The sequence below is a fragment of the Epinephelus moara genome, chromosome 20, assembly GCF_006386435.1.
Source record: "Epinephelus moara isolate mb chromosome 20, YSFRI_EMoa_1.0, whole genome shotgun sequence".
Classification (NCBI taxonomy): Eukaryota; Metazoa; Chordata; class Actinopteri; order Perciformes; family Serranidae; genus Epinephelus; species Epinephelus moara.
The window spans coordinates 9,260,160-9,275,305 of NC_065525.1; the positions used below are offsets into that span (position 1 = coordinate 9,260,160).

General features: G+C 41.1%; 1 protein-coding gene across 1 annotated transcript in view; it reads right to left on the minus strand.

The window, feature by feature from the left end:
• Window positions 1–4,306: 4,306 nt before the first annotated feature.
• Window positions 4,307–15,146, minus strand: part of si:ch211-266k8.4 (uncharacterized) — an 87,770-nt gene continuing 76,930 nt past the window's right edge. Inside the window, exon 15 of the mRNA XM_050073192.1 lies at window positions 4,307–4,869. Coding sequence (XP_049929149.1) covers window positions 4,803–4,869 — 67 coding nt within the window. The 3' untranslated portion in view covers window positions 4,307–4,802. The remainder of the gene's footprint in view (window positions 4,870–15,146) is intronic.

The following is a 15,146-nucleotide window of genomic DNA, read 5'->3' on the forward strand; positions in this document are numbered from 1 at the left end:
CAGTCAAGGTTAATACTATCTGTGTCAAATCTGGTAAATATTGGATGAAATTTGCAGTGGGGAGTGAAAAAAGTTTAGATCAAAGTTTTATGTAGACATTAATGAAGGTGGCCAATACATGTCAGACCAAGGATTCTGGGTGAAAAGAATTTTGCATCCACCCAGGGGTGGAAATTCGCACCAGCCACCAGCCAAACGCTGGTAAAATATGTGGCTGCTAGATTTTCTTCTCTTGCCAAAAAAAAACTAATGGTCTATTGAGTGGCTGGTAGATTTTGCTATCCAGATTTTGCAGGTAGACGGAAAAGTTAATTTCCAACTGTGCATCCATCCCTCACAATTTTGGTGTATTTGGTCTCACTTTCGGGGCATCAAAGTATGCCGCTTGGGCAATATCAACCAATGCAATGGGTCGCAGTGGGTCCAACAACTAAGGACTTTGACTCACGAGACCAGTGTTTGTGTCACATGTGAAACCGAAAGTCAGCAAGTTATTTTGTCACGAATCATTAGTCATGTGAGTCGAGTCATGACGACAACGATGTTCTCCTAACCCCATTCTCGGAACCCATCGGCTATATTCGGCGTCTGACTTCTGGCAGACAGCGATACAGCCTCTGGGGGCAGACCCCCGATTTTTTGGCATTCCGGTTTGATTTGGGCGGAGGAGGCGAATTTCCGTTTCCTACTTCCGTTTATATATAAGTAAATATGCTGAACCATTGCGATGGATTCAGAGTTTGCAGTGACGCCAATTATGTTCCGCCTCGTTAGTTCACCGCACGGAGCGTTTAACCTGGCAACAACTGCAGCCGGCTCAAACATGATTGGTCAATATCACGTGGACTACAAACAGCCTACAACCGGAAACCAGGGCTCTTCCGCTCTTCTTCCGGAGGCAAGATCTCCGGGGTTTGCCTACAGACTCTACATTCACTGAATGTAGAGTCTGAATGTAGAGACTGTCCTAACCCTAACCAGGTAGTTCATAGACAGGTGAGTCGACTCACATTACTTATCGTAAACTCCCTCTGCATCAACACACAATACAAAAGGCTGCCCCCGGTGTCATAATAACGCTGGGGGATTCTGCCAAGCATTTAAATTTGCATGTAGGGATGAGATCACGAGGGTGATAATGTGCTTTCAGGCATGGGGTTGTGATAACCACACCAATAACTTCCTTGGTCCATTACCTAACCTTCCACATATATATTCACTAAAATCTGTTAACTACTTGTTAAGACCTCAAGACAAGCATGCAAACAAACAGACATGAAGGGGGAACAATAACTAATAACACGCTACATGCCTCATATCCTTCAGCTCCCAGGACATCCCAAACAGCAATTTTCAGGATTCTTCCTGTGCGACATCACAAAGGCAAAACATTTCTCATGATGACAGATCCTGTTGGAAAGTCACATCATATAAAGCACCGATAATATACTCTTGTTAGTCATCAGGCCTTAGCGAAAAGGTGTGCTTTGTAGTGTTAAGACCTTCTAAAATAAACACACGTCTTCAAAGCAGGATGCCAATATTTTTAGGGACTTCAGGGAAAAGCAGCCAAATGTTAATGTTTGACTGAACTGTGATGTTTTGTTTCACAGTCACCTGAAAATAGATTTAGTTTCCTGTAAAGCCAGTTACAAAATATACACAAGACAGTGTGACAAATCGAATCCCTAAGCAGGTCGGTTAAAGCTTAATGTTTCTCATACAGTGAGTGCTGATTTTATAATCTGACGCACTGAAACTGTGCAGGCTAAGTGAACAGAGGTATGTGACCCCTCTGTCCACCCCCACGTTTCTGTCCAGGTTGTGCAGTTTGCCTTTGATCCTGAACTACCGAGTCAAACCATTACAAGGTCAGAGGGTCCACTCTGTGCATTCCACTGCCTTTAATAGGTCACTACCACAAGACTTCACACAGAAAAAAAGAGAGACCTGGGATGAACAAAATCATTAATTACAGGAGGTTATAGCAAGAAGAAAAAGTTAACATAATCTGTTCCTTCTTCTGTGTTTTTTTAATAACAGCTTTTAGTATCACTGAGCCAAGTATCACTGTGTGTTTGTTTCAGGTCACACCCTTCATACATCCACTGAAAATCCAGTTACCTGTGTTTTCTCTCATGACAGATTAATACCGGCAGTAAATCAAGCTTTCCTGTCATGGCACTGTAACTTAGTGTTAATGACCTGGGAGACACTTGGATTTCCAGGTGATGAGGAAACAGAGGGAACAGTCTGAATACAATGTAGTAGTTATGTAATAGTAGTGACAAAGCCAGCATATCATTAAGATGATGAAATCGACCACACAAACACCTAATGTAAAAAAACAAGTCCTCATACACCACCAAATTAACCATTTCTGTATCAATTACTCATTTGGTTTCATGTTGAATTTGTGAAGAAAATGTTTTTCTCGCACGCCTCCAGTGAACGAAAAATCCAAAAATGGAGAAAATTCTTAATGAACTGACATCAACAGCAAAACTATATCAAAACAGCTGTTTACAAACTTTCACACAACTCATGCAGTATAATCTTAGCCTCATTTATCCAGTCGTATGTTTATTATTTCCCAAACAGACAGCCCTTTCCAATGGGGAACTGAATGGATAGTGACACTTACTTATACTCTCTCCAAGGCCAGGCTCTGTTTTAATACTTTTACCTTGCTGAACATGGGAGCTGCCAGTCTACAGCTGCCTAGATCAGCAGTTTGTGTTATAGTGTGACTTTAGTGAATCCAAACTAACCCTTTAAAACACCAAAGACACTCAACCTAACTGATCTAGGCAGCAGTAGACTGGCAGCTCCTGCGTTCAGCAGGGTAAAATGACTGTTTTTGTCAATGAAGCCTTGCATTGAGGAGAGCATAGATGAGTTTTACTTTCTGTTCAGATCCCTGTCAGAGAGGGCCGTCTGTTTGGGAAGTACTGACCATACGACTAGTTAAATGAGACTTGGATTGTACTGCACGAGTTGTGTGAGAGTTTGTAAACAGATGTTTTGTCATAGTTTTGCCGATGTTAAAGGCGTTCACTGTTGACTTCACGAACTTTCTCTTTTTTGAATTCTTCGTTCACCAAAGGCATGGAAGAAAAACGCTTTCTTTACAAATTCCAGGTAACACAAGGTGAGTAACTGACATACAAGGGATCATTTACAGGGTGAGGTATTCCTTCACTGACGAAAGAATGACCGTGTTTTAAAACGATCCATACGGCCTTTCTGAAGGTGTTCAGGGCACAAAGTGAATGTTAGATGCGGCACGCTGCTTTCAAAGTCAATGGACAGACCTGAGTGAGCCAAATAGATGGGACTTTGCTCAAGGTGGTGCGAACTGAGATGAGGATGTTTCAGTGTGTGTTCCAACTTTAGCAAAAATATGTGTCTACTTCATAACCATACAGAAATGTGAGGAAAATGAGACTGACTGAAGGAAAATAAAAGAAAGAACTGGGGAGTTCTTTGGGAGTTCTGATGTCAGTGTGAGCTGCCACACACACAAAGATACTCCACACACTCAACGGTCAAAGCATACACTGCTACATTGTTCATGTTTATTTGCTATTCTGGAGGTTTTGATTGTATCCGAGTGGCCTTCACCAGCTGATGGAGTTTACAGATTTCGTTTTTCTGAGCACTTCAAGGACTCGTTTATGTTGTCTCCAAAACCACAATCACATCATGTAATTACATCAGGTATGAGTTGGAACCTCTTATATTTAATCAGTCAGAAACTGTTGACTTTATGTAGCAATGTGGAGCAGAAGTTGTCAAGATGCTCAGAAAAGTTGAACATCTGCAATCATTTTAGGTCAGGTTAGGAATGTTGTCATTGCCACTGCTATTTTGATCCTTGCCTCTGAGACAGTCGGTATTTACGCGGTCACCAGATGTCACTTATCAGAAAATTGTGGTCATTGAAAGCGTCTGAACCAAAGACCCTTTTTTTCTTAGAGTATAACTGATAACACCAACTGACATTTGAATATCAACAGCATAAAACATTTTCACTCAATTATAATGTAATAAACAGAACAGACTGTGAGAACAGTCAGCACCGTCTAGCTGTGACTTATTTGATATGAGAAAGTTCCAACCCAGATAATTACATGATATGAGTGAGGTTTTGGAAGCCCAGTGAAGAACTGACTCATTACAGAGAAACACACAAACACACACAGGGACGTCACCACACTCCCACTTAAGGCAGCGGCTCTGCAGTCCAGGACAGACATCCTCCTAAATAAATAAAAAGTCACCATTAAAATGAATATTAATATTTTATTAGTGCCAACTGTGTAAGACAATAAAAACAGAGTCATGTTTAAGCATTTATGGGTCAACTGGAAAAATAAACAGCACCAGTGTAGCTCAAAGTAGTATCAAAATAGATCCGGGCTACATGCACATGCACAACTGCATGCATGCACACACATATCTATGTATTCAAAACATAAGCAGTATAAAGATACTCTGGTGGAAATCTGGTTTAACAGCACCCTACAGGACCTGAGCAGCAACTTTAGATGACCTGCAATTTGGATTCATGTCAATATGGACCCTGCACAGAGTCCACTCATGACATTTGCTGCAGTTTAATAGTTTCCTTATGTAAGTTAGTCACCCATTTGGTCCCAGATCAAAAATAAAAGATAAAATAAAATCACCCTATTTACACGACTAACAATTGCGGCTTCATATATAATGTAAACATTATATTATTAATGTGCGTTTGATCACTTCACTTGTTCCATCATGTTCCTCTGTCTTCTTCAGGGTCAGATCATTTTGGACTCTCTGCTGTTCCTGAATGGGACGCTGGTCTGATGTCTGGATGACAACTCCCTGACAGAGAAAGACAAATATATGGTTAGTTTCAGAGAAGAGATGCGGGAAAATATGGTCAGATATAGTTTAGATCAAATCCATTTTGATCTTCAGCTTCATTCATTTTTGACCTTGGAAACAGGAACTTGACAAAAAAAATCTACTCAACACTAAGTCCAGCTTATCCTGGTTATGGATTCTGTTTCGGATTGTTGGCACAGAAACTAACTAACAGAAACGTTATGAGTACAACTGTGCACATCAAAAACCCATTATTACACAACACTACAGGAATGCGTCTTAGACGGACTTCCCCCCTTGCGTGACCTTATTTCTGCACAGTTACATTTTGTTCTTCAGAAAGGTATTCTATGAAGCATAGCCACATTTTTGAGGGCTTCTTTTAGATTTACTAGATAAGTGCATGCACAGCAATATGGATGGGAGCACAGTAGATCAACACTCCACTTTCAAGACTCTATAAGCAGAATCAAGAAGCTGGGTTCTCAGTGAATCCCCACTTTAGCATACTTTGGAGTGGGTTTCAATTCTGAACTGGTTCTCGCAACCCAAGGCTCCAGACAAGCCAGGGCAGTAACAAATATTAAGTCACAAATAATAATAGTAACATAGTCGATATGTTCTTGAATCTGCTACACTCAGCTGTAGCAGTTAGTGTGATTTTATTGACTTGACTGTATTTTCTATGTGGTGGCCAATATAAATACAGCAATTTTGTTTATTTTAAATAAAATTTTTTGTAATTTCCTCCCTGTGGCCATACTGTTCCAAACCACTGTAAATTTCCCTGGGTTCATGTACTTATTGGTTAGCTTCCTGTATTTGTTTCAGATGATATCCTCAATCCTAACCATAACACAGTTCTTCTCAAACTGGGCCAAGATTCACATTCTCAGGAGCTCAAATGACATTTTGCTCATCTGCCAAAACCAAACAACTTGGTGAAATGTGCTTGAGTCACAATAAACCACAAACATTCATGAACACACCCTAACGTTTTTATACCAAATCCATCAGGAAGACAACAATACTGTAGAATCACATACAAACTTCCTGAAAGAAAACACACATAGGTCCCCAAGTAGATAGTACATGTTTTAGCAGCCATTTTGAACTTGTTTTCAATTAGACTGATGCGTTTTGTTCACTGCTTTTGTGTTGCTGAGCACCTTGCATTTTTGTAGGAGCTGCCTAAACACCTTGCGTTGAAAAAACTTAAACTCAATGGGAAAAGCGCCCAAAGTCTTTGCCGTTTTTTCCCGTTGTCCAGTCAGATGAATTGAGAGGCGGGCCTTTTCTGGAGTCCATGACAACAAGTAGTAGCATATATGGTTTGCGCTGAACTAGTGTTTGCTCACTTTCAGCATCCCCTCGGTAAGCTGCGACACATATCTGAAAAATTGGAGCCAAAACTATGTTGTAACATTCACTCAAATGTAACGTTCCCTACTCATCCTAAAATAAGCCTTGAACCATCTGTAATCTAGTCCCTGTGACTTCTCTTCTGTCTAAAAGGTCTCGTACCCACATGGATGTCTGTTTTCCTGCGTCCAACATACTTTCTGGGAACAACCTCTCACCCTCAGTCAGAGCCAGAGCAAGTGCCCTTCGCCTGTCTCCATTCTGATGCATATTTCAAGGTACAGAACTGTGAGTTTACTTCACAGCAAAATAGCAATTAAGTTAAGGACAGGTGATCAGGTGGCTACAAGCTGCAAAAGAACACTATCTACTCGGGGTAGGCTTCAACTAAAAAGGCGTTGCGGTGTTGCAACTTGCAAAACGCTTTCTGTCTGATCGGAGCCATACAGTTGTAAGCTCTGAGATATATCAGATGCCACCTTCTCTTCCCTCGCTGTTTCTGTTTCTCTTCCAAAGGGACTTTAAAGTTTTCACATAAAAACATTTCATAGCAGACCAGTCTCTGTGCCTTGTATTTAAAAAGCTCCGTTCATGCTGCAGACCCCTGAATCTGGTCATTACACAGGACATGACCGCCCTTTTTGTACTCAAAGCAACCTTATCTTTATTGTCAGTGCCACTTTACTCTGCTCCATCAACCTCTTACAGCCCAGCATGCCTTGACTCCACATGACATAAACACTGCTTCCCATTCCTTGGATTAAATGTCTGACGTAGACTGTGTTTTGAGGGTGTGTGAGGGGGGAGCACATGTGCTTGAAAGAGAGATATGAGTTCTGTCTGCGGGTGTATATATTCCTTCTTGAGTGTGTGTTTGACTGAGTCAGTGTTGATTGGCCTGATTTTCATTGTGTGTTTGAGTCAGTGTGAGTTTGCAGCGATTACCCTGAGCAGGTTAGCTACGGTGGCTTTAGCTGCATGTGGTTGCAGACAGACCCAACCTGATGGTAAACAACCATTCACTGGGGCCAGCGCTCAGTCTGGCTTTCCCACAATACAAGTCTGTGGAGGTAATTCAATGGAAGAATTGACACTATGTGAATGGTGCTCCTTGACACCGGCCCCACATTACACAAGCGTATGGCCAAGTCAGTCATTGCCAGTAAGCAGCACAAGCCTATGGAGCAACCAGTGAGGTGGGCCCCATGCTATTCGGTCCACAGCCTTTAAATGAACTCGAATAATAACATTTATACCCAAAGAAACAAATTCTCAGAGTGATCAGAATGGTTCCAAAGTAAGACAACATACGGCTTAAAAAAACCAAAACAACACAGAGCAGTTGGAGAATAATAAATCCCCTGCCACCCACACACAAGCAAGACTAAACAAGAGCAAATAAAATAAACCTTTGTCACCAGAACATAGAAATGCTCTCACACAATCACTGGACCTGCACGGGGAATGATCTGTATAGTGTGTGTACACGTGTGCACATATTGGCATGTTGCAGATGCAGTTTCCCTCTGTTGAGGGGGGAACCTAGGATTGTGTAAGCAATAACCGTCCCTTGTTGCAACATCTACCTTTGATCTCTATTCAGTCCCTTCATTCCTGCCATCACATCCATCACTCTCACATTACCCCCCACTAATGCATGAAAAGGGCACTTAACTGAAAAACAATACTGGTTGTAATCTGACAGTGTTGCACGCATGAGAAGATTGACACCATGCCTGTATGTCGAGTATGCAACAGAGGCGGTTAGCTTATCTGAGAAAAAAGAATGGTAAGCAGGGGAACTAGCCTGGCTCTGTATGTTAAAAATAAAAGATGTGTCCACCAGCACCTCTCAAGCTCACTAATAATTGTTTAATCTTTATAAAAACAGAAATGTAAAAATGACAATATGTGATTTTACAAGGAGCTAGGTACAGTAACTATTTCTTGATGAACAACAGCCTTTTAACCAATCCATGTACTTCTGTAGAGCGTCTTTGCTGGTTGCCTGGCAACCTCACAGTGACAAGACCCCGGGAAGTCACTGCACAGGGCTGTTATCCACCCAGAAGTGGTTACAGCACGTAACTCCAAATGTGACCAAATGGTGGATTTTAACCATGCTTTGACTCTAGGGATGGCCATGTCTGTCGGACTGTTGGGCGGTCTGTCTGCTGGTTGGTCAGTCCACCACTTTGGGCTACAATAAAATATCTGGACATTCATGGTCCCCAGAGAGTGAATCCTACTGTTGTCATGAAATTTGATACAGATATCTAAGTGGGCCAGAGGACAAACCCTAGTGACTTTGGTGATCTCCTGACTTTTTCTGTTGCACCACAGGCAGGTCAAAGTTTTCATTTATCCTATGAAATATCTCAACATGTACTCTATGTATAAGCACAAAATGTTGTACAAACATTCATGATCCCCAGAGGAGTAACCCCACTAACTTTGGTGATCTCCTAGCTTTTCTGTGACAACACCAGCAGGCTGACATGTAGTTTTAAGTGAAAGGGATATGATGTTTGCTTTGGGTGTAAGAGGTCCCGAGTTCAGATCCTAGACTAACCCCCATTTTGTCACAAACATACCCTTGCTTATTGATGTTCTTCCTCGTTCTTCCGACTGAAGAGGCTAAACCAACCAAACAAGAGGTACATTTACAAAAAAGTTCAGCCTCAGGTCAGTGTAGTAGGGCTTAGTATTTTCATTGCACATCCGTGTATGCTGTACAGTATGCAAGAGATAAAGAGAGGCACTCCCAAAAATCCAACCTTCTTGTTTACAGGAAAGCACTTCAGCTTCAAGATATTTTTAACTGATTAGTTTCTGGGCTGTGACAACACGTGATAACAATCATAAACCAGAGATATGGAACACCACTGAGGTTAAAGTTGTGGTTCATACCTGCAATGCATCTGTTATAAACATCCTCCAAACCTTAGACCGTCAAACAATGACAATGATACCATTCATCAGTCACTCAGAGGGTCCTGAACTAAAAATGAGCGCAATGAGTCGTGAGATCACAACTGGCCCCATTTTGGAGAATAATGTAATGCTCCCCTGTCATACAAAATTGCTGAGTGAATCTAGTTTCCAGTCATAAGAAGCCACAATGGAACTGCTAAAACATTTAGACTGGGTGTCAAGTTGGGACCACGCTACCGTGGGGTGGGAATAACTTAGACAAAGGTGGCGCAGTAACATAGTCAGGTCACACACACACACACACACACACACACACACACACACACACACACACACACACACACACACACACACACACACGTAAAGTCTATTGTGTGTTATTGTGGGTACAGTAATGGGAAAGTGTTAGCCAGGCACATCAGTCGTTGAACTGAGCTCAGGTTGCTCCTGTATCTACACATGCATACACATGTATAGATACACACATGAACAAAGAAAGTGATTATTACCTCTCTGCTCCAGTAGACATAAAGCATGCATAATTCAAATTCAATTACACTGTAAGGAGAAGGAGGAAACTGGAGAGAGACTTTCAGGCAGCATTAATGTGCAGCACCAGTAAAACCATTCCATTTGAAACGATTCAGCAAGTCACAACACCTGGGCTCAGTTACTCAGCTCTTTTGGCCCTAACTAAGTTCTCAGCACAGAGATGCATCAGTGACACCTGACACCAGTGTCCAATGTACCTCAGAGGAACAATGTATACCTGCACTGTGGCACCAGAAGCCTGTCCATGCCACACTGGTGAGACTGCTGAGCAGTAGAAGTTTCGTCTATAGAATTTCTGAAGATAGTGAAAAATGCTCATAACAAGTTAGCCTAGGGTGACATCTATAACAGTCATCATCTGAACGACAGTCCAATCAATAAGATATTGAGTTCACAATGACATTAATGTACTTAAGCACAACGGAGCTTTGAGGTGAATGCTAATGTCAGTATCTTTACATGCTGTTGTTTAGCAGGCAATTTTTAATATGTTCACAGTCTTAGATTAGCGGGCCAACATGCTAATATTTGCTAATTAGCACTTAACAAAAACTACAACAGAGGCTGATGGCAATATCATATAAGAGGTATCTAATCATATACTAATATATGGGCTACATAAAAATTTTGACTTGATGAAAGGTAGATAAAAGGAGTATTAAAAAAAGTTATTACAGAAAATCCTGAGGCAAACATGAATGTTTGTACTAAATTTCATTACAACCCATCTGCCAGGTGTTGTGACATTGCACGCAAAACCAAAAAAGTGTATCTCATGGTGGCATGAGAAAAACAGTCATTTGGATGCATCATCTGAAAATATAAACTTAATGCCAATCCATTTAGGTGTTGAAAAATTTAGATACATTACTGTTTTAAACACATCAATATAAACAGTCTCCTGCTAGGCCGCGCAGCACGCCTGTGCACACGCGTGTGTTTGAACTCTGCTAAAACGGAGCTCAGAGGCAAACTCGGGGCACTACCAGCTGCCTGCTGGTAGTGCCCCGAGTGTTTTAGTGTTTTAAATCATAAAGTTTCAGCAAAATGCATGTGTTTGAAAATACTGAGCAAGTGACTGAATAAATGAGAATTGGATTACACTGTAGGAGTTGTGTGAGAGTTTGTAAAAGGATGATTTGATATAGTTTTGTTGTTGTTTAACGTGGCCCCTACTAAATTCAGTTCAAGAAGAATGTGCGCCTTTTTTGGATTCTCTATTCACTGTGAGGGCATTTACAAAAAATACGTTTTCTTCACGAATTCAAAGTAACACACAGTGAGTAACTGATTTACCATTGGTCAGTCTGCAGATCAAGTATTCCTTTAAACAATTTCCAAAATTGTTAGTGGTTAATGTTCTCAATCAGTTGGGATTTTCCTAAAAAGAAATTATATTATAACAAACTGTTTTCTTCTTATTTTCTGTAGCCCTTTTTAGTTAGGAGTTGTGCAAATTTGCAGGAAAGCCCAATCAGTTTTTTCAGCATTGGCAGTATAAAAACAAAATCGGGTAGTGCAGCAAAATGCCGCCTACCTACTTTTGTTTATACAGAATGTGCCTTTTTTGGGGCAATGGGGGGTGTGAGCAAGTAACAAAACGTGTAGCTCAGTGTGTGACGTAAACAGTGACGTGGGAAGGAAGCCGCGGCTTGTCAGTCAACTGGCGATTCTCTCGTAAGTCGGCCCGTTCTTCACTGTTTCTGTCATCTGACGGTTAATGGCCTCTTTGTTTGCGAGGGCAAGGAGGGCGCGCAATTCTTTGTCTCCCGAGTTGCTCATCTTTACTGTATCTGTCAGGTTTGCGTTTCCCTCTTGCTATTAGCTGCTCACTAATTCCTGCTATCAGCTGTTTCCTGTTTATCCACCGCCAGTGGGTCGCATGTGTGGCATCATCAACAGCTCCTCCCACAAGTCTTCAACAGCCCCTCTGGCAGTGTAAAAGGGGCTTGTGTTTAGGGACCTTTATGGGTGTGTACCCACACAGGGCTGAAGTGAGGTCGGGGCTTTATATAAAGGTAGTGACCAGGTGCCAGACGGTAAACAGCAGGCATCCAAGAGACACAGTGCTGAATAAATGCAAATATAGTAAGGGAAAATGCCAAATGAGAGTGAGCCTGGAGTTGGCTTTAAATTTCACTTTAGCTGGGGAGTGTTTACAAACAGCAACCGACCACTCTGTATAGTACACCTTTTATACTTGACGACAAATGGCAATGCACAAGAATGTGTTTTACCTATGAAATTACCTTTTGCAGATCTTGTCTGTAATATCTGTAATACGCTCTGAATGTACCATGACTTTACTCTGGACAGCTACAAAAAAATCAAAGGATGAAACTGGACGCTAGCTTTACATTACTTACTATCAAACAAGTGCCAACAAATGAATGAGGAAATGACCCAAGGTGAGAGCTGAACTCAAACATCCTCTGAGAGGGGGGCAAGGCAGTTCAACAGGTAAACGATTGTGTGAGGGAAGTGGTCCTATAAGTTAGTTAGATAACTCACTGAGGCTGTTTCTTTTTGATGTTCTGTCACAACTTTCCTAACAGGCCTGTGTTCTTTTTATTTAACCTGGATATGTTCATTTGACAACTCAGCACGAGCTCTGCCTTTCACAAAGAGAGACAATAGACTCAATCATTCACCACCAACCTTTACAGCCCCATCACCCTCATCCTGTCCCCAGCAGGTGTTCACTGTAAGACTGAGCATATATCAGATACAATCTTAGATACGGGCTATAGGAAGTACTGAGGAAGTTACTGAAGACTTGTAGCATGAAGTTCATTCAAAGCAAATGAAATGTAGATCAGGGTAAGCACAGAGTGAGTTGATATCTTTTAGTGTTCCCACTGTTCCCTTGACAGGATCTCTGTAATGGTGTTCAATTCTACTTTTACTACATTTCCAATGTTAAACCTCTTGGCCTTCAGACAAAACCTTATTGATCAAGTCTGCAATAAGATACAAACATGACAAGCAAATTCATTTTTACCTTTCCCATTACTGCCACACTTGAAGCTTCAGGGCAGTCTTTTGTCAGACTCTTACATAAACACAAGGAGATGGGGGCGTTCGGAGCACATTCACTTATTTCCCTACCCCCTTAACTGAATGAACTCTTGAAGTCTGAGGGAACTTCCTGTACTATCATACTGGGTAAACAAAGATGTGATTCTTTTGATAAGAGATGTTCCATTGATAGTATTTGAGTTTCTGTAGTTGATGCTCTCTCCTTTGTCAGTACAGTCAATATGGCAACTGCTGTTAATGCCAACTAATAGTTGTTCTATTTCATTTAAACTACCCTGCTACTGATACTGCCACAAACACAAAAATATATGAAACATGACAGAGTCTACAGCAGGTAGACATACAGGTGGCTCTGTGGGACTGGACTATGGCACAGTGATACCTTGAGCTAATTGCTACAGTAACATCAGCATGTCAACAAGCTCACACTGGAAAGTTTAACATGGTGCTGTAAAGCAAGTATAATGTTTACCATGCTAAACTTTTTGACAGGCTACGTATTGTACGTTTCTGCAAACCATGGATAGATTACAGTTGTCCGTTTCATATGTATTAAATCAACATTTCTAAATTGACATAGTCAATGAGCTGACATTGTCATCTGCAGGTGGAGGGGATGGTGGATGGTGTGATGCCTAGGCGAGATGCCTGCCAGTGTGCAGATCACTGTTTGAGACCTACAAACAACAAAACCAGTTGTTTTTAGGAAGTCATTGCTGCATCTTCCAGTGGCTTTTTAACCACCAAATGTGGGTGTATTTTAGCGACCCGTCACCATATTTCCAGCAGTAATATTGCCACGAAAATTGGTTGTTTTTTACCAAGCGTTTTTTTTTTTTCCCCCCAAGATCATTTTTTTCAGCTTTTTTGCCTTTATTAGACAGGACAGGGTTAAGCCTGAAAAGGGGATGACATGCAGCAAAGGGCTGCAGGATGGAATCAAGGCGACGGCCACTGCGGCAAGGACAATGCCTTTGTACATGGGATGCCTGTGCTTATCACTGAGCTACTGGGTGCCCCATAACAAAGTGGTTTTGTACCTAAACCAAACCACATGTTAACCACAGTGTTGTGTTTACATAATAATAACGTACAAATGTAGTGTATCCATGGTTTGCAGAAATGTACAACGCCAACATTTTTTGGGGTGACCTGGGCGATCCTGCTACTGCTTGGGGTTCAGGACTTGCTGACAAAGATGTGAGGGAACACAAGGTGTCTTATAAGCTGAGACATGCGATAGCAGTTGCTAAACAGACACTGAAACATCAACCTTTCAGGAAATTCTCTAGAGTATGCCACCATTGCAATTCACTGCACACACTGAGAAATATGAGTATGAGACAAATAAATCCTTAAATCCTGAATGAATATCTACACAAAAACATCCTAATTCCCTTTGCATGAAAAGACTTCGATTCTGCATTGTCCTTTAATCCTGGCTCTATTCACTTTGATACCTTTAACCTTGAAGGCCTTTTTTTCCTGACAGTCATTATCTTTGACCTTTTCCATTTACTGCAAGGACTTAGCATTCAAACCAACTCTTTCATTAAGACTGTAGATGAGCAACAATTTATGACACGTTTCTTAGTGAAATCTAAAAACCTATACATTTTCCTTTTTTTTTTTTCTATGAGGAATGACAGTTCCCTTAGTTATACTGGAAGAAAAACAGCAAGTGTACCTCACAGAGCAATTTATTTTCAATCTATTCCATTTATCACTTCCCTTCACTGCAGGCATGGGGGGAACACTTTCCATTCAGCTTTTAGAAAAACAGCGAGGTGTGGCCCATTCATGGTTCACTCACTTTCACATTTATACCTGTTAGCTTTTGTTCACCTTTCTAGATAAACAGCAAGGCGTGGACCAAAGCTGCCATTCACTTAAACTGTACCTCTGCCTTGAGGCTGACCCCCTCTCAGTGTACACTTAACTCTTTAAACTCTGCTTATACATGTACACGTTTTACTATAATTATGTGATAAGCATAATAAGGGTTTACCCAAGGTGGTCATGTTTGAATTGAAGTAAAAATACATTGGTTTAAACTATAATAAGGAGCTTAAGACATCCCAGTAGTCTATATAATGACTATAATGATAACTTATTAGAAGAGCTACAGTATAACAAGAGGTTACCTTGGGTTTGGACTGATAAATCAAAACATGAAAAGACTTGGAAACAAAAACAGATATTTAGACCACAGACTATAGATAACATACATCAAAACCTAAAGGGCAAATAAAGTTCAGCCGGAGTTTAAACAGTTAATTCACCTCTGCTATTGTATTTCTCTTTCAAACCATTCAGGCTTAAGGTTAACACGTTCTTCAACAAGTATAGTGTGTGTGTTTACGTGAGTCTTGAGGCTGAATCTTTGA